At 39.6% G+C, this 20,902-nt stretch overlaps 1 protein-coding gene across 4 annotated transcripts in view; it reads left to right on the forward strand.

The window, feature by feature from the left end:
• Nucleotides 1–20,198, forward strand: part of MEIS1 (Meis homeobox 1) — a 131,564-nt gene extending 111,366 nt beyond the window's left edge. Inside the window, exons 10-13 of one of the 4 annotated variants that reach the window (XM_032497699.1) lie at nucleotides 14,841–14,980; nucleotides 16,001–16,090; nucleotides 16,407–16,502; nucleotides 18,649–18,787. In XM_032497699.1, the coding sequence (XP_032353590.1) occupies nucleotides 14,841–14,980; nucleotides 16,001–16,090; nucleotides 16,407–16,465 (289 nt within the window). In that variant the 3' untranslated portion in view covers nucleotides 16,466–16,502; nucleotides 18,649–18,787. Of the gene's footprint in view, nucleotides 1–14,840; nucleotides 14,981–16,000; nucleotides 16,091–16,406; nucleotides 16,503–18,648 lie in introns of all 4 variants that reach the window. The other 3 variants (XM_006195027.3, XM_032497698.1, XM_014568010.2) reach the window with 3 other exon arrangements.
• Nucleotides 20,199–20,902: the final 704 nt, after the last annotated feature.

Genomic DNA, 20,902 nt, shown 5'->3' on the forward strand with positions numbered 1-20,902 from the left:
TCTTGTTGGTTGTTGTGGGTTCGATAAATACTCCTGTTACATCAGTGAAAATATATTACTGATACGCTGACTGTTCTGTCATTCAGGCAGGTGCTTCTTAAATTTTAAGATTAGATGGTTATGTAGGTCTTTCAATAAGGAGGTAGAACTTTGACAAAACACACACACACACACACACACAAAGTCAATAGTGGGTTCTTTCTTTCCTGAATGGACCAACTTTATTTTTTTTTATATTGAAAATATGAGTGTAGAATGGTCAAATAAAAATTCCCTTATATGTTTTCACGGCCAGGTTGCAGACTTGGGAATTCTGTCTGACGAAAACCTGTGCCTGCGATGATATCTTACTTGCTGGATGCCTCAGACATATCCTGCCTCAGCAGAGTTCTAGCCTAGGGTGTACTGAATAAATATGACAGTTTCTTTGTTTACCCTTTCTCATCCAAACACTTTCCCATTAAGGCCTCGTGTTAAATGGTTATTCCTTTACCCTCTCTGACAAAGCAATATGGGTCTTAGGTGCAAAATACACAGTTTATGTGAAATACAGCCTGTATGTGGAGAGAAAAGTCACTCTCCATCAGTAGGGTGCAGACCCTAACCTCCGAGGTGACACTTTACAGAGCCAGGAAGCATCCTAACCTCCGAGGTGACGCTTTACAGAACCACCACAGCAGTACAGTTCTCAGATTTAGTACACATACCAGATTTCCCTACTTACTTCATTTATTGCCTTCAAAACTGCAAAGCATTCAGGCATCACTTCTCATTTATTACCGTTGGGGGGAAAAGCTGTTATCCTTGGAGATTTATGCCACCAGCAGGTAAAAATATAAACTTACTTTCAAAAAATAGGATCACCCTTATTATAATAAACAGATTCAACTGTTAAAGGTCAAGTTTCTTTCTGAGTTATGGTAATAATATAGCAAATATTTTATAAGTAATCAAAGATGCTATAAATATAGGTACCTGTGTGGATGTAAATGTTAAAACATTCACAAATTATCCTTTCAACTTCTGAGATCTAAAAATCAATAGGGGGTCATAGGGTTTCATAGAATTGCTCTGCTTTTGCTTCTAACATAATTTAATAATACATTTTACAGATGTTGTTTAAACATTAGGCACAGATTGTTTTGTCAATAAAACTAAACAGAGGCATGACACACAAGCAAGGAAAACAGATGTAAGAAAAAGAGCAGTGCACCAAGCAAGAAGTCCTGGGTCATTTGTTTCCTATTTAGCTGCAAAACGAAAGTACAGGGTGTGTGGTGATTTTCCTTGCCTGAGCATCACCTAGGGATGGGACAACTTCACACACAAGAGGTAATTTTATTAAGCAGGTGGGTTAACGTTTTCCCTTGAGAATCTGAGTGTAACCTACATTTAAGGTAGACCTCCTAATGGATCAATGGAGTAACAGGTGCAGTATTCTTAAAACAAGAAGGAAGAGACAGAGAACTGGAAACAGAACACCTCTCCAGCATGTTTCAAACAGGTTGTTGTCTTCCAAGCCACAGTTAATTGCTAGGCTCTTCACCTTGAGTGTCAGTTCTAATAATATTACCTGTACAGGCACTCACTCTGGGCTTAGATTATAGCAATCAGCAATACTCACTAGATAAAATACTGTCTAGTTGCTCATGAGAAAATATTGAAATCAGTCAAAAAATGTTTAGCTTGCATATTGCCGGAGACAGAGCTGGCGAGGCGCCAGGCAGGCAAGGCATTATTAGGAAAAGCTGAGCCCATAGCTTGCAGGGAAAAAAGCTGTGAATTTTGAAACCTTCAGGTATTGTCATGTCAGAGAGTCTTAGGACTTCAACAGAGACGCTGCTTTTGTCTGCAGATTTTTAAAAATTTCCAGCAAACAATCCTCTTTGAAAATGACTCTGCCGTCTGTTCAAGTATACTGTGTTGTAAGTTTCACTCCCCGCGTTTACTCAGAAATTGCCCCCCTCTGTGTTCAATCACATCATTAATACTGGGAAAGATGGAAAGTCCTTCTGAAGGGGTAGGTGTTGGCCCACTGCAGTGGATGGAAAAAAAACCCTGCCCCTTCCACCACGGGACCTTGAGGCTAGGTGAGAAGAGAAACAGGAAGGGGTGGGTTGGAGGAAGGTGAGTGTGAAAGTCCAAACGCTGTTTCGTGTAACTGCTGTTTCTCCTCCAGCCAACATTCAAAGGCAGTTCCTGAGCTTTTCAAGACAAGATAAGAATGTGATGCCTGCAGCTGAGAGTCGGTACCACCTGAGGAGTGGTTCAGGACCATTTAGGGTTGGGGTTCAGGTGAGGCTCAGAGCTGAGTGAAGTAGGTGGGAGACTGAGTCCACCAGGAACCCAGTGTCTCCTTTCAAGGCAGCACAACCAGCGGTGTGGTGGTTGACTTTGCCAGTGGTGCGGAGGTCAGCAGGACTTGCTGCAAGTCTGAATTAAGCAGATTTATTGTTTTCAGCATCTTGGCACAAGTATTGGGTCAGAGAAGGGGAAGGAACTCCATGGGTGTCATGCAGCCGGCAGAGCAGGACCTGACTCCTGTTTACTTGTGGAGAGCATGGGAAGTGAGGCGCTCAGGGGCACCTCGGTCAAGGGGAGGGAGCCCCGGCATCCACAGGTGGCTGAGGAGCAAATCTCCCTGTAAGCGTCATGACAGCACACAGTTTACACAGGGCGACTAAGGGGAGGGAATATGCAGGGAAAAGAACACTGGGGCCCAGACATGTCATCTGGCATCCCCACTCCTCACCAATTAGATGTGTGTCCTTCGTCAAGTCACTTTATCTCCATGGCAACAGCTTCCTCTGCCTTAAATGGGCAGGTAGGACTGAGGACTTAGTGGGACTCTAAGCCTCTTCCAGCCTAATATTCTAAGCGGTATATAACCCAGGGAATGATAGCCAATACTTTGTCATAGCCTATAACGAAAAAGAACATGAAAGGGAATATATAGATGTGTGTGTGTAACTGGATCACAATGCTGTACACCAGAAATTAACACAACTTTATAAACCGACTATACTTCAATTAAAACATGGAAAAAAAAAACAAACAAACCCAAAACCCAAAACGAAAACAACAACCCCAAAAAAAGTGAACCAAAGAGAAGCAAGGTGAATGTTCTGAAACTGATTTTGATCCTGGTTTCACATTAGGAGTGGCAAAAAAAAAAAAAAAAAAAGAAAGAAAGAAAGAAAGAAAACAAGTCCTTTGATAAAGAGGCAAACAGGACAATTCATTAAAAAGTTGTTACTTTTCTTCATCTTAAATAAGCACATCAAGCACTGTAAAATAAAAACTAGATGGAATTAAACATTATCGCAAGACATGAAAAACATGTGTGCTGTCACTTTCGGATTCATAATAAAGATAAATCAGTTGTTTTTAGCAGTGCGCTAGGCGTCTGTGAAGGGCATGACAGATAATAGGCTTGGAATTTCTGAAGTTATGGTAGAGCAAAATTTGTTTTTTCCTCAGGCGTTCAATCTTTTTCTCTAGTAATTTTGTACATGACAAACTTTTTAGTGGGTGCATTAATAATCTATAAGTAATGGGTTGTCAGGTGTCAGTTAGATAAGATTAAAAGACTGTTTAAGCATTATCCATTTGCTTCTTTGCAGGAGTTTTATAGGTCAGGAGAAATAACTTTTTGAATTGTGGTTGTTTGCACATGCTGGGTTTTTTTTTTTTTTTTTCCCGTCTCTCACTCACCCTCTCCCTCTCTCTCTCTCTCCCTCTCATTTGGCTCTGCTCCAGGTTTACCTGGAAGATTCGTATTACATTACATAAATCCTGCATGTAGAAGCAGATTCGAAACTCACACTATGTGAATCAAGGGGACGAACGTCCCAGCTGTCTTCTGTAAGCTGATTTTAGTTTGGAAAATGTTACCCTTTCTCTTCTCAAAGCAAACTTTGTGCGGCTAGCCAGTTCAGCAGAGAGGGACCCTGAAGCTCGAGACTTGAGGAGTTTCCTAGCAAGTCAGGTTTAGGTCTATTCTTGTCAAATCTGTCTTAAGTGTGTTTACATAGAGTTTGCCTTTCTGGTATTTTCTGCTTGCACAGACCTGATCTCTACCTATTTTGTGTCAACAGTTGCTCGGGCTGGTGTTGGGCGATTAGCCGCGGAGCACTGGGGCGCGGAGCGGTGCTCCCGGAGACCCCGCTCCCCTCTCCCTTACATCATCATCTTGCTTCAGGCTGCACCTACGGAAAATAAACAGCATTTCTGAGTGGTGAAAAAATCAGCCTGAAATAGTAAATTAAAAATTGGGGCAAATGTTGCCTCCTTGTTGAATAAAACAGTTTTCTCGGAAATGGAGAGGAGCCAAGGGTGTGGGGGAAGGAAGTCTTTTTGGGGGCAAACACCGTCTTGGATCTGCTCTATGTGGCTCCAACATGTAAATGCCTGGAGCTCTGTGTAGACGCTTCAGGTTTGGCTGCTTTTTTTTTTTTAATTTTTAAAGGGAAAGAGAACATTAAAAAATTAGTAATAACAATACCAACCAAAAAAACCCACTCCTTCAACATGGATGCTTGTAACTGGCAAATACAACTCCCAATCAAAGCCCTTGATGTTTTCCTCATTTTATTTCTATTCTTATGAAGCGTTTAAACCTGACCCATGAATATGGGAAATAATTAACTCTACTGGGCTCTTGACATCTGAACAATCACAAACAAACAAACAAACAAAAAACCCTTAATCTGTTCCCTTCCTTGAAAGCTCCTTTTTTCCTTCCACCCTCTTAACAAATGTGGCTAAAGGCCTAATGCTTCACAAGATTAGATCCCATCACTGAAGAAGGGAAAAAGCACTTCCTTTCTCAAATACATTAACTCCTTCAGGCCCGTGGGAATTACTGGTCTTGGATTCTTAAGTGTTGCTTAGCTCAAACACATATTTCCTGTCGTGGGAGACATCTGCCTTAATATTGATTAGGTCCCGAGTTTTCAAGACTAGTATATTGCCTGGGGGTGGAATGAAATGCGCCATGGTTTAAAAAAAGATATATTTAAGTTTCCAGTGTGTTCTACTCTGGGATGCTGATTTGAATGTAAGCGGCAGTTTTGAGGGCTATTGTTTAGTTGAAGGGTTTTGTTGGCCTGGATCACTAGAACACTAGAACATGGGCGACTTCATTTGATCCCCAGTTTGGGTCAGAGTTCATATGGACTTGGAAAGGGCAGGAAGTAGGAGATGTTGAAAAGCTAATGGAAAGAACTGTACATGTCCAGAGATGTCAGGTTTCAGCCCCCATGGCTGGTCACCAGGCAGGACTGTTTACAGAAAGGAAAGTGCAACAGTTTATGGCAGGGATTCCCAACTTGGGGACTGAGACAGGGCGGAGAGGGAGTGGAGGGCCAGAAAAGGCAAATCGAAATCATCCTGAGCGAATGTAGCATAAAAAAGCATATTGAGAATTAACTTTCAATTTTAGTCCTTCTATTTCTTTTGAAATAGCAAATGACAAAGGTGTAGGAGATTCTGAAGTTTATCGAAAGAGAGCAGGGATGAAAATTTTAGAAACACATCTATGGAACGACAGAGTCCAAGTTCTGGAGAGGATTTTATGCATCATTTGACAGATGAGGCCCTGGGCCTTATAATGTTAACCCTGCTAATTAGAGGCAAGGACGGGGCTGATTCCTGGTCCAATGCTTCTGGAATTCCACCATTATGTATTTATTTTTAACAGCTTTATTGAGATATAATTCACATACCATGCAATTCACCCATTTAAAGTGTACAGTTCAGGGGTTTTAAGTCTATTCACAGCTACATGCCAACCATCCCCACAGTCAATTTTAGAACATTTTCACCACCTCATAAAGAAACCTGGTACCCCTCCCCTGTCGTCCATCCCCCACGCTGCCACTAGTCCGTCCGCTTTCTGTTTCTGTAGACTTGCCTATTCTGGACGGCTCACATAAAAGTGATCAGGTAATCTGTGTTCTTTCGTGATGGGCTTCCTTCACTTGGCATTGTGTTTTCAAGTTTCATTCACATTGTAGTGTGTGTCACACTTCATTCCTCTTTATTGGTTGAATAATGTTCCGTTGTCTAGATACACCACATTTCCTTTATTGATTCATCCATTGGTGGACATTTGGGTTGTTTCCATCTTTTGCTGCTGTAAGAATTTCTGTATAAGTTTTTGCACCGTTCAGTATTTTTGAGAATCATAACAGCAGTAGCCTCAGCAAACCTCTCTTAGCTTTTACAATTTGCAAAGCACTTTTCCTGAAATGGTAACTCACGGATCGTCACAGTCCCAGCACCTAAATCCCACTGTGATCTCAGAGCGAGCGAGTGAGCGAGCGGCAGTTTCCCTGCTCACTTCTCCTCCCCCTCCCACTGGACCCTGCTCTGACTCTCCCTGCCCTTGGCCAGTGTGTGGACTGTGATAATTACGAGCGACGATGTTCAAAGAAACAACTCAGAAGTGAAACGTACATTCTCCAGACTTTCCCCACTGCGATTTAAGATGACCATAAGCATTTTTCAAAGATTTGACAAGTTCCAAGAGGAGGCCATTTTGTTGGTTTTATTGTCCTCGTCTGAAAGCTTTTGTCATACACCTCAATTTGCCTTTGGGAGGTGTTGCCTTTTAGTCTGAGTGGTTCCATTTGTATTTAAGGGCCGACAGGTTACCTATGGATATACGTTGTGTAGTGCTTGGGTTTCAAGCTTTACTAATTGAAACAGAAGTTACAGTGAACATTCTAAGGAATAGACACAGGCCTCCATTCAGGTCCAGCCTAATCAGGTTAAAAAAAGAAGTGAAGCTAAACTTTGAGATCTCTTCCCTTGGCACGGGTGGGGACACCAGGCCTAGGAAGTTTTTGGTTAGTGAGGGCTTAGGGAGCTGAGGGGACTAAAGGAGAGATGCTAGAGAAAGGAAAGGACTGGGAGATACTCCAAGATGGTACGGGATTCTAGGACACCAAATGCATGTCGGGGCTGGTCACCATCCTAACACAAAAAGGTTTCAATTGCAGGCACTCAGGGGAAGTTCTATTTGAGAGGAAAGTATATATTTGATTAGTAAGATGGCCCCTACACGTACCAATTGGCTTGGACCTTCGTGGTTTATGCCTGCTGTCCAGCAAAATTCTCATTATTTTTTTATTGAAGTGTAGTTGATTTACAATGTTGTGTTGGTTTCTGGCATACAGCATAGTGACTCAGTTATACATATATATATGTATATATATATATATAATATATATACTTTTTCATATTCTTTTTCATTCTAGGTTATTCAGCATAATTATTAAGAATGTCCCTTTACTCTCAAAAGTGTCCCAGTCTAGAAGATAAATTATCTGGTTATCCCTCTTATAATGGAGATGGGCTGAAAATTAAGATTTGTTTTAAATAACTATGTATTTATTCTGTAATATTTAAGGGACGTTTAATTAGATGTGATTTGATTGACTTCTGTGAATATGGGAAAATTAGAATTTATATGGAAAATGGTTTAGCATAAATCAGAGACACGTGTATTCGTTGAAGATTTTATTATGCACAATTTAGCTTTTCATTAGTCAAGGAGGTTTTGCTATATTATCCTGGATCATTCTATTGCTTATACATTGTGCTAGTAATCACTGTAATTTCATACACTTTAAGTAAACCACTTTTTTTTTTTTTAATATTCCTAAGGTTATACAAAGTCAAATTTGTCAAACTGTTGGTCACTCTTAAGTAAATATGTTATAAATGCCATTTTGTTATCTGTGCCTTACCTGGATGCTTGTCAGTGGTACTTAAGTTATGTGTGACTATTGGGTATTTCTTACGCTAGGTCTAGTGATGTATCTCCACGATTCATTCCACTGGGTCCGGAGCCTAGGGTTTTAGTGATCCAGAAGGTAACAAGCATAATAGAGCAACATAGAGACCCCCCCCACCACCACCACTAAGGGAGTCCCCCTTGCTTTGAATTCAGTTCAATGAAAGGATTTCACAAGCTGAGCTTTTTTCTTTTTTTAGAGCAAAAAAAAAAAAAAAAAACATTTTACAATTTGCTTTCAAGGAAAACTTTCTGTAATATATAACCAAGCGATGAAGTATTTGCCAAGTTATTTTAACATTAGGAAGTCCAAAATAATACTTGGGTTTTGTTTTTACTTGGCATTATAATTTTCAAGTAATTAGTGATTTTTTCTTTTCACCAGCTGCTTCGAAGAACATTTTATATGTAATTAACTTCCTCCATTGTCTTAGCTTCAGTGTTTTCTAGAGTAGTTTGGCAAATACACCTATCACTTCTAGAGAAGGGGGACTGTCTGGGACCTCTGGTTGTTGGGCTTTTTGTGATCTAAGCAAATTCCAACGTTACATTTCTAGAGCGGATGGAGGGCAGAGCACGTGCTCCCTTCTCCCCTTGGGTTCAGGCACCTCCCCCACCCTCAGACACACAGATGATGTATTGCAGTCCTGGAACTGCTGGATCCTGGGAGGAGGTTGAGAAATGAGAAGAAAGTGCCAAAAACATGATTTCATAAGGTTTGACTGGAGATTGAGTCAACTTTCTTGAGCGTCTTAAAATCATGTTTCATGAAATTTCACTTCACAAAGGGAGTGTAGAAGGCTTGAACCCCGAAGACTGCCAGTTACGGATCATTAAATCCAATAAGTGAATGTAAATCTGAAATGAAGAATTCCAACCCAAGATTTGGAAGTTGATTTCTTGTTAAAAAGAACAGAGAGTTATGTGGGAGATAGCTAGAACTCATTCCCTGAAGAGTTTGTTTATAAGACAGGCCTTAAAGTTACTAGGAAATGCTGACTTAAAAAAAAAAAGTAGTATATAGAGTTTTATTTAAATGACTGCTATAAAGTTGAAAGAGACGCTTCAGCAAGAAAACTCATGAAAAAAGAAAGAACTGAATTCTGGAATTCAGCAACTGCTTTCCAATGTGGAAAAAAAATGTTTTTGTTTATATATTTTATTTTATTATTGTATTTTTTCTTATTGAAGTATAGTCGGTTTACAATGTTGTGTTAATTTCTAGTGTACAGTATGGTAACTCAGTTATACATATGTATACATCTGATGTGAAATTTTATGTTTGAGGATTTTTCACAAGGCTTAATTTTATGAAGTCCTAATAGAAATAGGTAAAAAGAAAATGAATTATGTATCAATTAAGTGTTATATTTGCATGTTGTTCATGTTCAATCAAATAAAGAATAGTGCATGCAGAAATCAGTACTTAAGAATGCATGGTATTAATTTTTATTATTAAGGATGTGTGTAAGCATCAAGTATACCTGAAGAGTAATCAGGATGACTGTAATTAATACTTTCTTTAATGGACAGCATAGGTACAGAAGGCATTTTTCACTTAATATATCCTGTCATTTAATGAAATATTTTTCTGATAGTTGATAATTTTAGCTTCTTGGGCAAAAGAGGGTGTTGCAAAATGGCGTTTCTCCTTAGGTGCCCATACTTAAGTGGGCGCCTACCTTCCTGCTATTTACTTACACCTAGTTGGCAAGAAGCACCAAGGGGATGACTGAGAGTCACGTCATTGTTTAAAAACAACAGCATTTTGATTTTATGTGGTTTCCTGAGTTGGTTGTGGCGTGTTACAGTCACCAAATATGGGCTCCCCTAAATCATCAGTGAGTAAGTCATGTGGTCAACATGGAGAAATAGAATAAAGGTGAGAAACCCATTCCTGAAAGTCAGCACATAATTTCTCCTTACTTTTGTCAGGATTATGGAGAACCACGCAAGGAGCACTGAAGGTGGAAGAGGGCAAAGCCTTGTGGGAAAGTCACCCATGGACCTGAACAAATATACCTGGTGTTTGGTCCTAACGGGTGCCCATGAGGGTCTCTCCACCCCTCCTGATTCTTACAAAGAGGAAACGAAATTTAACAAGCCAGTTTTGTGGGAAGGAACCAGGGCAAGGAGGGGAGGATAACTAAAGGACAAAGGTCAGCTTTAGAAAGCTGTTCTACCAGCTCTTGCTCAGAAAACTATTCAGATACCCAAAGACTGAGGAAGAAAGAGATAGATGGAATTAGCAGAATGAAAAAAAAAAGGGTGGGGGGGGGGTGAATGATAAATAAACATCTAGGGACAAAGAAAAAAAAGAATAAAGCAAAAACTTCCTGTATTTCTTTTTAGCATAACTGAGGATCCATGTCCCATTCTCCTTGCCTGATTCCTTTTTAAAAACGCAAATAATAAAATTCAGCTTTTAGGTGATTCCATGTCTGAGATATTTGAAGATTTTGCTCCTCTTTTCACCTCCCACCCCCCCTCACTAGGACCTGAATCCCAAACAAATAGCTAGGTAAAAAGAAATACATCTCTGTTTATTTTGACATGGAAAGAAGCTATAAAGCCAATCCATTATCTTCCTTTCCTTTGTAAAACTTGTTTTGAGAAAGGAGACAGTTTGGTCACAGGAAGAAATTCTAATCCACGATTCTACGAAAAAAGGAAATTTAAGAATTCTTTCTCTGATTCAGTTTCCTACCAACCATAGGGTGTCTAGTCCTTAAAACATACTTCACAAAAGAAGATTTGTGTTTTCAAAGCAAAATGGGATTTTTAAAAACATATACCTTGATGTTTGGAATGAAATCTGGAAATGCAAGCAGGATATTTCTCAACCTTAAAGGATACTTCTAACTAAAAGGATTATCTTGCAAAATGCCCAATCCACAGCAAATCTGAGCTATTTTCCACCAAACCAAGCTGTGAAGCTCTTTTAATGAGTAAGAAACACTGTCCCATTGTCATGTTTTCCTGACATGATACATTCGAGTTTGAAAAGGCTGTAATGTTTGGATATCAGTTGCAAAATCGTAAAAGTTTTTTTCTTAACATCTTTAAACTAACAAGCTTTTTTGAAAAGGCCTTATCAATATGGAAAATTCCAAAGATTGTATATATTTCACGGACATATTTCATCGTAAACTATTTCGTGGTTGTTGGAGAATGTATTTTTTATTGTACATTCAAATTGGAATTTGGTCTTTTTTTTTTTTCTCTTCAAAATACTGTTTCTTCTTATGTTCAAGCTCTAATGTATATTTATGTGCTCATACATAGCACACACGTACGAGTTTAAAATAAGTATTTTACTGATGCTTCTTGAAATGACAGTGTTTTAAGAAGGAAATACGTTCATATAAGCGTACATAAAATCTAAAGGTCTTTTTTTGGTTCAATGTTTAGAAAATTCTCTATAATTTAGAGTCTTCCACAATAGAAAGTAAAGTATTCTGTCACAAAAGCTGGGAGGATGAGATACAAGGTCAAAGGGCATTTTAGAAACAAACAGCTGGACCAGTTTATTTAAACAGATACAGGGATGGGGGAACTGACCTCCATTTGACTTATAGTGGGAAGAGCAAGAATGTCATTTTATTACTTTGCCCAGAAGGAAAATGTTTTCCTATCTGAATTCACCCCCAGCCATCTAAACACATGGCCTTGCTGTATGTAGCTAATTCCAAAGCGAGTACATATGAGATACTACGGGATAATGATAAAATACACTAAAGAGTATCAAATGTTGAGATGGTTTCAAGATCGGGAAGATGATGTTGTTTTTAAAAATAAAATATTTTTGCTACTTACTCGGTTATTTTCACATAAAGATGTCCACCATGACCCCAGGTAATAATTTAAGTGTTTCAAATAAGTATAGGAATTGTAATTCAGTAACACTCTTAAGAATTTACTATATCCTATAGGTGTTGATAATGTCCATTATATTGAAACAAATACTGTTTTTAATTAGAGTTTGCAAAAGTGAGAAGTTCCAGGTACACCTACTAAGGTTAATGGTGGTCAAGCAGTTTGAACAAACTGATTAGGTGTTCTTAGGTTTACAATGTTTTTAAAATTTGATTTAATGAAAGGATTCCTACCCTTGTATCTACATATCCTGTAGGTGGCCTGCATCTGTGTTGTCAGTAACAACAAATGGTTATTTCCACCCAAAGACAACAGACAGTACCTCAGACCTGTGGGCCCTTAACTAAGAGGCTGCGGTGAGGTGTTTGCTCTCTACCCGGGGATCTGGAATAACTACATTTAGTGCTGTCCATCGCAGACTTTCACAGGCACAGGGACAAACCTCAGCCTTTCGAGCAGAGAGTGGTCCAAGGACTGAGTCGTCTCAAAACCCCAGAAGGAACTTGTTAAGAATCACGGATGTTTAACCTGGGGAGAAGAGGGCAAAGCCTATGGGGTGTGCTGGCTGTAGTTAAAATATTTGGAAGACTGTCCTGAAGATGTGAGATTAGAGTTGTTTAAAAATGACCCCAAGGAGTTGTCCTGGTAGGTAAGGCAGAACCTTCTAACAATTACCTTGTCCGTGGATAGAGTGGGCTTTCTGGTTGGGTGGCGAGTGCTGAATTAGAAACAGTCCAGCTGAAGCCATCCATCTACCTGGTGGGGATATCAGAGAGGAGCGTCATGTCAAGGACCAAGCTTGGTAATGATTATAGCCCTTTTCGTACTGAGGTGGAATCTTTCTATGGGTCTGATAGTCATGGATTCAAACCTGAGTTGGCTATCATGAACTGGTCTTTGGAAATCAGAAAATACGAGCATGAAGGAGGCAAGCTTTGAAATAGAGATAACTCGAGTTTTAACTGAAGTTACTGAACCCCCTTTTGTGTAGCCTTCTCTCTGTCTTTCTGTACAAGCAGTTAGAGTCATCAAAACCCCTCATCTACAAAATCTTGTCAGGCTTCTTCCTGGACTCAACAGTAGAGTTGTTGCCAGTGGTGACTGGCTCAAAACCAGCTCATTTTTAGATATCTGTTTAATCTGGAATATTCTAGATGGGTGGTACAGGTAGTGGCCATGCTCTGGTCAGGACGTTAGGGGAAGAGGTGCCTGCTACCGTTTGCCAGCTGTGTGTCATTCAGCAAATTATTAACATCTCTTGGGTAGCATGTGACCTCAAATAAGTCATTCATTTCTCAGAGCTTTCGTTTCTCATCTGTTAAAAAAGCACTCTTCCTATTCTTAGATAAATAGTATAAATCACATCCGTAAAATATTATGCTTTTAAAAGGACTTTTAAAAAGTTGTCAGAGTTCTTTCCCTCTAAGAGAATGCAGATTTCTATGAATAGTACCAGAAAGAGCTACTTTCGCTCTCTTAGCTATATTAGTTACTATGAAAATTACTTTTGGTATCTGCAGAATATTAATATTAAATAATTTTCTAATTGGTCATGCAGGGAAGGCAGCTAATGAAAAAGCAGATTTTTTTTTTCATTTTAATTGGTTATTTCACATGGTGTTTGTGCTACACCTGTGCTTATAATGAGAATGGAGAATTAATCTAACCTTCTGCTCACATGATTCCAATTTTCATGGTTTATACAAGATAATGATAACCTGATTTGCAACACAATTTGTTGTCAGTCTGTGTTTTAAATATTTTTATTAGCAGTTCAGGGACTTCACATCCAAGAACTGATACAATACACATTGGCAGTAAGAGTTAGCATCAACGAGTGTCCTTTTAGTGAGATTCCAGTTTCGTTAGTTATTTTAATTACTTCTCAGATTATGAAAGAACGTGAGGATATAGGATGTTGAACATCTTAAAATATCATGAAGGATGCATTTTTGGTTTTAAAACCTATCCCTGTCTGTTTAATGTTTTGTTTTTTAGGAACTGTTTTCCTTCCTGAAGTGGGCAGCCTCATGAACTAGAATTCATAGTGCACTGTGGCCCCTTTAATTGTTAACAGTGCAGTGTGAAACTTTTCATTGTGTTTTTTCATGTGCTATTCAGGTTCCATATATTCAAATCTGAATTGAGAACTAAAAGCAGCTTGCTATTTCGGAGTCTGATATGTCCTGTTCATTTTTCTGCATTTGATATGTAATTCTCAGTATTATGGGATACAAACAGATCTTAAGAGTTAGAAATTTCATGAGCATGGCTTTGGAGAGCTTGTACGAACCACTTTTTAAAATTTTCCATGGCTAGGCACCTTTTTAGGGGGCTACAAAAATGGAAAAAAAAAATCTTGTTAAGACACGTAAGTGACTTAGTGTCTTAAGATGTTTATAATACATGTTCAGGGCTAGCTGGAGACAGCAAGATTATAAGTTCAATTACTGTATAGCCATGACCTTGCCTTGACCTCAGACTCTGCATAAAGAGCATGCGTGCTTGTGCGCGCGCGCACACACACGTGCACACACACATGCACACAAAGCCACCCCAAGAAATCTCTCCAAGGAATGCATTTCTCTGAAGTCCCCAGCAGTGTAAGTTAGTGGTGATAAACTCCAGACATTTTTTTCATTTGATGGTGCGCCGCCCTCCTGGTTCATTATCTTAATAGTGGGCATTAAAATAGAATTAGGTTTGCAAGAGGTAGGGAAGGTTTTGATAAAAATTGTCAAAAAGAAGTCAGAGAACAGAAGATTGAAATGTCACTCAGGGGAGGTAACAGATGCCCTTAAGATCGTCTCTCTCTCCACCAAATTCCACCCCCCTCCCCTTTTTGCAATGGAAAGGAATGGTAGCTAGTATTGTTTCCTGAAAACTCTGCTAATTCCCCTATGAAAAGATGAAATGGAAGTGTCCAACTGTGGTAAAACAGGCAAACATAAATCAACTCAGAAACCCGGAGCCTGTGTACTCAGAGGTCACTGGGGGTTACAGGTTTTGCAGCTTGTGAAGCTGCACAAAGCAATGGAGAGAACCATTGTGCCAAGACCTAGCTTTTCTCTCACCTGATCCGTCTTCTCCTCTCCCTCCCCCTCCCCCCAACTTTTTTTTTTTTTTTAAGGAATAATGATTTGCTCTACTTTCTCGGTTACAGGTTTATTAATGCCCGGAGAAGAATAGTGCAACCCATGATAGACCAGTCCAACCGAGCAGGCAAGTCCCCCATAGTGACTGTATTCAAGTCACGCAAGCGAAAACCATCCTCAAGCCATTCACCGGGAGGTCCCATACCTGGTAAATAAACTGGGAGTGAGAGCTAGGCGCGCCTGGCAATTAAAATCAAACCAGTTTCGTTTCATAACCACACTAATCAATTTAACATCATTATAAAATGTTTGGAGACGGTGGGGGGGAATAAAAGCCAACAGAGAAAAGTAACTCTTAAATCATATGCTTGGTTATAATATCCTTTGTACACATTCAATATATTAATGTTATTTTTTTTTTTCTGAGTTTGCCTTCCCAGCTCTTTCTGCTCCTATGACCACTCCCTGGTGCATGGCTTGGTGTGGAATTGCTGTAAACTTTATTACCTGTCAAAAGGGCAAAGGGGTCAGGATCGCTTGTGGGACTCAGTAAAGTTCAAAGACATTCAATGAGGTAGAGCTTTTGTGTGCTTTAATAACCCAAGGCAGCTTACTTCTGAAGCAGCTTTTCATGTACAGTTAAAACATGGGATTCAGGTAGTGGTATAAATACACGGTTCTGATTTCTCAGGCCTTCTCTTGTTAATATCCATCTTCTAGTGTTCAACTTAAAAAAAAAATAACAGCTTTTTCTGTTTTTTAATCATGAGCTTCAAATGGCAACCCTTCTACGGGGTCTTGACTTGCAGATCTAAAAATCCAAGACACGTCTTTCTAGGATTTGTTTTTGTGTTGTAATGTACCAGTAAGATCACCAACGGTATTTACTAGAGATACCCTCTTACTTGCAGAGAGCACTCTGAAAAACCATGTTCAGCACATGTTCAGCACATGAGTCAGTACACACTGAGTCATATTTTTGTATTTTTTTCAATACCCTTTATGTGGTCACCAGACAAAAAGCCAAACACAAAGTTTCTGTATCTTAGCTGTTCTTTGAGCACAGTGTTTTAAAACTAAGTCACAGAAGATCCGAGAGAAATTTAACTTTGAATGTTTTAAAACAATACCTGCCTGGTATGGTCTGTCTCGTCTCTTTCTATATCTCTGGCTATTTCTTTCTCTCCCGGAGATTGTTATTAAGAAGGTGTGTTCTGCCCTTTTGTAGTAAGTCAAGGAACCCCTTATAACCCCGATGGACAGCCAATGGGAGGTTTTGTAATGGATGGTCAGCAACACATGGGGATCAGAGCGCCAGGTAAGACTCTGTTTTTGTGGTTGCTCCTCATTTTTAAACTCCAAGAGTGTCACCCCTCATCGGCACAGGTCAATTCACCTCATCCTTTGCTGTTATCTCAAGCCGCCTGCCTTGCCTGCCATCTGTGCATCTAAGATACTGCAGAGGGGACGCTAGGATCTTGACGCGCTGAAGATCTCACTGTTTCTTGACCCTCTGGAACCTGGTTTTTTTTTTTTTGGTTTTTTTTTTTGGTTTTTTTTTAAGGGTCTTTTGGCACTATCTGTTGACTTTGCTCATTTTCTGGCCTCTTCTTGGATTTTTATCTCCCTTCTAGGACCTATGAGTGGAATGGGCATGAATATGGGCATGGAGGGGCAGTGGCACTACATGTAACCTTCATCTAGTTAACCAATCGCAAAGCCAGGGGGAAGTAAGTACAAATGGGGTCTTTGTTTTCACTTTGTCCTAGGAATATTTTTCCTCTTGCATTTTCTTATGTTCTCCTTGCCCATAGCTTCATGCTTGTTCATTCCTTTCCATTAAACTCCTGGTTTCTTGCTTCCTTCATTTTCTCCTCGGTTGTGATCAGGCTTTTAAGCTTACAAATACTGTGTATGATGTACATTTATCCTGTGTGTTGCTATTATACAGTACTGACCACATGACAAAACAAGAAACAGTCAGGAGGTGGGGGAGTGGGTTGTCATGGCAACAGACTGATTTGCAAAATGTAAGCAGTCTGCAGCAGTGCAAGGAGAGGAAAGAGCATGTCCCCAAAGTGTCATAAATCTGTCTAACCGCAGTTGATGCATGAGTTACATTTCTACACTAACCTGCAAGACACCGCAAAGCCAAACAGAGACTTCTTTTAGGTAAAATCAACACTAGCTTTACTTAGGGTAAGTAAAGGCATATTTTGCGCTTCGGGCAACTAAACTTTGATTTTTTTTTCTTAGTTTATTCCTTTGTCTGTCCATCATAATGGGATTACGTGTGGCAATGGAAAAAAGGAGAATACAAAATAGAGGTGTGCACAGCGGGCTGCAGGGCTTAGCCCGGGCTAATTGACTATATCCAAATTAAGTATGCCATCACTTGCAGTGTGACAAATGGATTTGACTTATTCAGTATACAAAAATAGAGATCATTAATGCAATCTTCAGTGGCAGGCCTAGTGAAGTGGGCCCAGGAAAACTGTCCCAGATCCAAGCTCTTGCATTTGCTCCCCTAAAAAGACACTCCAGCAATTCATGTTCAAACAAGGGAAACTGTTTTGAACACCAAAGCTCTCGTTCACTTCCTAAATTACCCCTAAGAGCCTTGCTCTTGCTTTGTTTCTGAAATTAAAAGCAGTGATGTCGGAGTCTTGGTCGTGTCTCTGATTATATTAACACACTATTTAGAATCACTGCTGAGGCCAAGGGTAATTCAGGCTGATCTTCTTCTCTGGGTGGGAGTCAAATATAAGTTTAACAATTAGCTCTTGCAAACATTCCACGGAGCTCGGGAATGCCACAGTCTTATTACCTCATCGTGGAATTCTGTAGCTTAGTTAATTTAAATATTGTTTCTTAGTTTCTGGGTCAATTAAATTTAAATGATGTATTTTATGCTTCGTGACCAATTAAATTAATAGGTTATTACAAAAAATATTATCATCTTTTTTGATTAAAGAGCTGTGGGTACAGTATATTTTATAAGCAATTTTCATTAGTTCAGAAATGTTCCTTTAGGCTAGATTAAGCAGCCATTCATTGCTAGAGCCTGGAGACCTGATTCGAAGGTGTTCATCGTATTCACGGCGCACTATTACTTAGAACTAAAGCCAATTGAACCTACTTAGCAATAGCGTTATGCCTCTCACCCCTGATGATTACAGAGCTATGGCTCTCAGAAACAATACACCTGTCAGTTTCCATCAACGAGAGCAATCCATGCAGAAGACAAGAGGCCCCTCAAAGCAGGAGGGGTATTGTTTTAGGTCCAATTTTTCTTATTGTTCTCAAAATCATTGTAAGGTGGACAGGGTTTTGTGAAGGCTTTCTTTCCCCAGCTGTAAGAAACCATGAGGGAGGAATTCACTGATAACTGTGATTGTCTGGGAGTGGTGGTTGGCGGAGGGGGGGGGGGGCATGCGGGAGGTGGCGCTTTTGTTTTGTTTTGTTTTTAAAAGTAACAGGTTTTGCTAAGTCATCAGCCTTCATGAGCCCGTCTAGTTCGGTTTCACGAGAGATGTTTCGTGTAGTCTTGTACTCTCGATAGAGGATGTTTAGGGGACCAAAGGGCTGTTTGAGACCAGATCTCAAATAACAGTTTTATTTTTTTTTTTTAATAAGTAAGACCTCAGTAGGCGGCCCTGATAACGGTGACAAGGAAAGGAAAATAGTCTCACCATGTGAGTGTCCGGCACATTTCTCATTTTATTTTCTTCTGTGTGACTCGAAAGAACACTTGACAGAGCCATGCTCCCTTACTCCCCATGTTCCCTGGCTTTCCTAGGATTGCCACAGCCAGAGCCACACTGTTGCTTTTTCATAATATTTTCTTTTTTGTTTCTTTCTTTTGAATTTCTACAGGGCTGCAAAGTATGCCAGGGGAGTATGTAGCCCGGGGTGGTCCAATGGGTGTGAGTATGGGACAGCCAAGTTATACCCAACCCCAGATGCCCCCCCATCCTGCTCAGCTGCGTCATGGGCCCCCCATGCACACGTACATTCCTGGACACCCTCACCACCCAACAGTGATGATGCATGGAGGACCGCCCCACCCTGGAATGCCAATGTCAGCATCAAGCCCCACGGTTCTTAATACAGGAGACCCAACAATGAGTGGACAAGTCATGGACATTCATGCTCAGTAGCTTAAGGGAATATGCATTGTCTGCAATGGTGACTGATTTCAAATCATGTTTTTTCGGCAATGACTGTGGAGTTCCATTCTTGGCATCTACTTTGGACCAAGGAGCATCCCTAATTCTTCCTAGGGACTCTTAAAAAGCAGGAAATACCAACTGAAGTCAATCTGGGGGACATGCTAAATAACTATATAAGACATTAAGAGAACAAAGAGTGAACTATTGTAAATGCTATTATACTGTTATCCATATTACGTTGTTTCTTATAGATTTTTTAAGAAAAATGTGAAATTTTTCCACACTATGTGTGTTGTTTCCATAGCTCTTCACTTCCTCCAGAAGCCTCCTTACATTAAAAAGCCTTACAGTTATCCTGCAAGGGACAGGAAGGTCTGATTTGCAGGATTTTTAGAGCATTAAAATAATTATCAGGCAGAAGAATCTTTCTTCTCGCCTAGGATTTCAGCCATGCGCGGTCTCTCTCTCTCTCTCTCTCTCTCTCTCTCTCTCTCTCTCTTTTCCTCTCTCTCTCCCTCTCTCTCTAGCCTGGGGCTTGAATTTGCATGTCTAATTCATTTACTCACCATATTTGAATTGGCCTGAACAGATGTAAATCGGGAAGGATGGGAAAAACTGCAGTCATGAACAATGATTAATCAGCTGTCGCAGGCAGTGTCTTAAGGAGACTGGTAGGAGGAGGCATGGAAACCAAAAGGCCGTGTGTTTAGAAGCCTAATTGTCACATCAAGCGTCATTGTCCCCATGCAACAACCACCACCTTACACATCACTTCCTGTTTTATGCAGCTCAAAAACATAGACTGAAGATTTATTTTTAATATGTTGACTTTATTTCTGAGCAAAGCATCGGTCATGTGTGTATTTTTCCATAGTCCCACCTTGGAGCATTTATGTAGACATTGTAAATAAATTTTGTGCAAAAAGGACTGGAAAAATGAACTGTATTATTGCAATTTTTTTTTTTTTTTGTAAAAGTAGCAGTTTGGTATGAGTTGGCATGCATACAAGATTTACTAAGTGGGATAAGCTAATTATACTTTTTGTTGTGGATAAACAAATGCTTGTGGATAGCCTTTTTCTATCAAGAAACCAAGGAGCTAATTATTAATAACAATCATTGCACACTGAGTCTTAGAGTTTCTGACGGAAACAGTTTGGATTGTATAATAACGCCAAGCCCAGTTGTAGTCGTTTGAGTGCAGTAATGAAATCTGAATCTAAAATAAAAACAAGATTATTTTTGTCATGCTGACTCCACTGCTTGCAAAATTTGTTTACTGCCACCTCCCAAAATTTTTTTTTTAATGATTAATACAGTAAATAGAAATAATTCATTTTAGCTCCCTAAGACATACGTGCATTTGGAAATTTTAGCCACAAAATAAATTATTTAGTAATAGTCACTGATTTCTTTAGGCTGACTTAAACTCCTAATATCTGCAAATTTAAGGCCTAAGGGTACTAAACTAACTGTAGACTCTGATTACATCCAGCCGAATTACTCATCTAGTATCAGATCAGTGAAATTATTCTCGCACATAATGGCAAACCTAAGGCCTGAGTTAAGTCTTTTACCAAGGATGTTACCTAGGAAGAGCTGTATATGTTTATTAGGAAATTAACGACAGGAATTGAAGAGACCAGACGTCAAAATCTAATTTTTATAAATCTGCTCTCTGTTCTCATTGGATAAAACTGGTTATTAACCAATTTTCCAGAACAGCTGTCCAGAATTTCTGCATGGCAGCCAGCTAAATGGTCCAAAATAACATGTTTAAGCTGGACTAGCTTATAATTTTATTTAAATAAAATTGCCGCTATAAAAAGTGCTTCCCAAAGCTAAGGAAAAATATACAAATATTTTAATTAAGGCAAATTCGGCTTAAAAAAAAAAAAAACCAGGCTTTTAGTAGTGATTGCTTTGTAAACAAAGGATGGGTCGCAGGAGAGTGCCTT

Source organism: Camelus ferus, chromosome 15, assembly GCF_009834535.1.
Source record: "Camelus ferus isolate YT-003-E chromosome 15, BCGSAC_Cfer_1.0, whole genome shotgun sequence".
NCBI classification, from domain to species: domain Eukaryota; kingdom Metazoa; phylum Chordata; class Mammalia; order Artiodactyla; family Camelidae; genus Camelus; species Camelus ferus.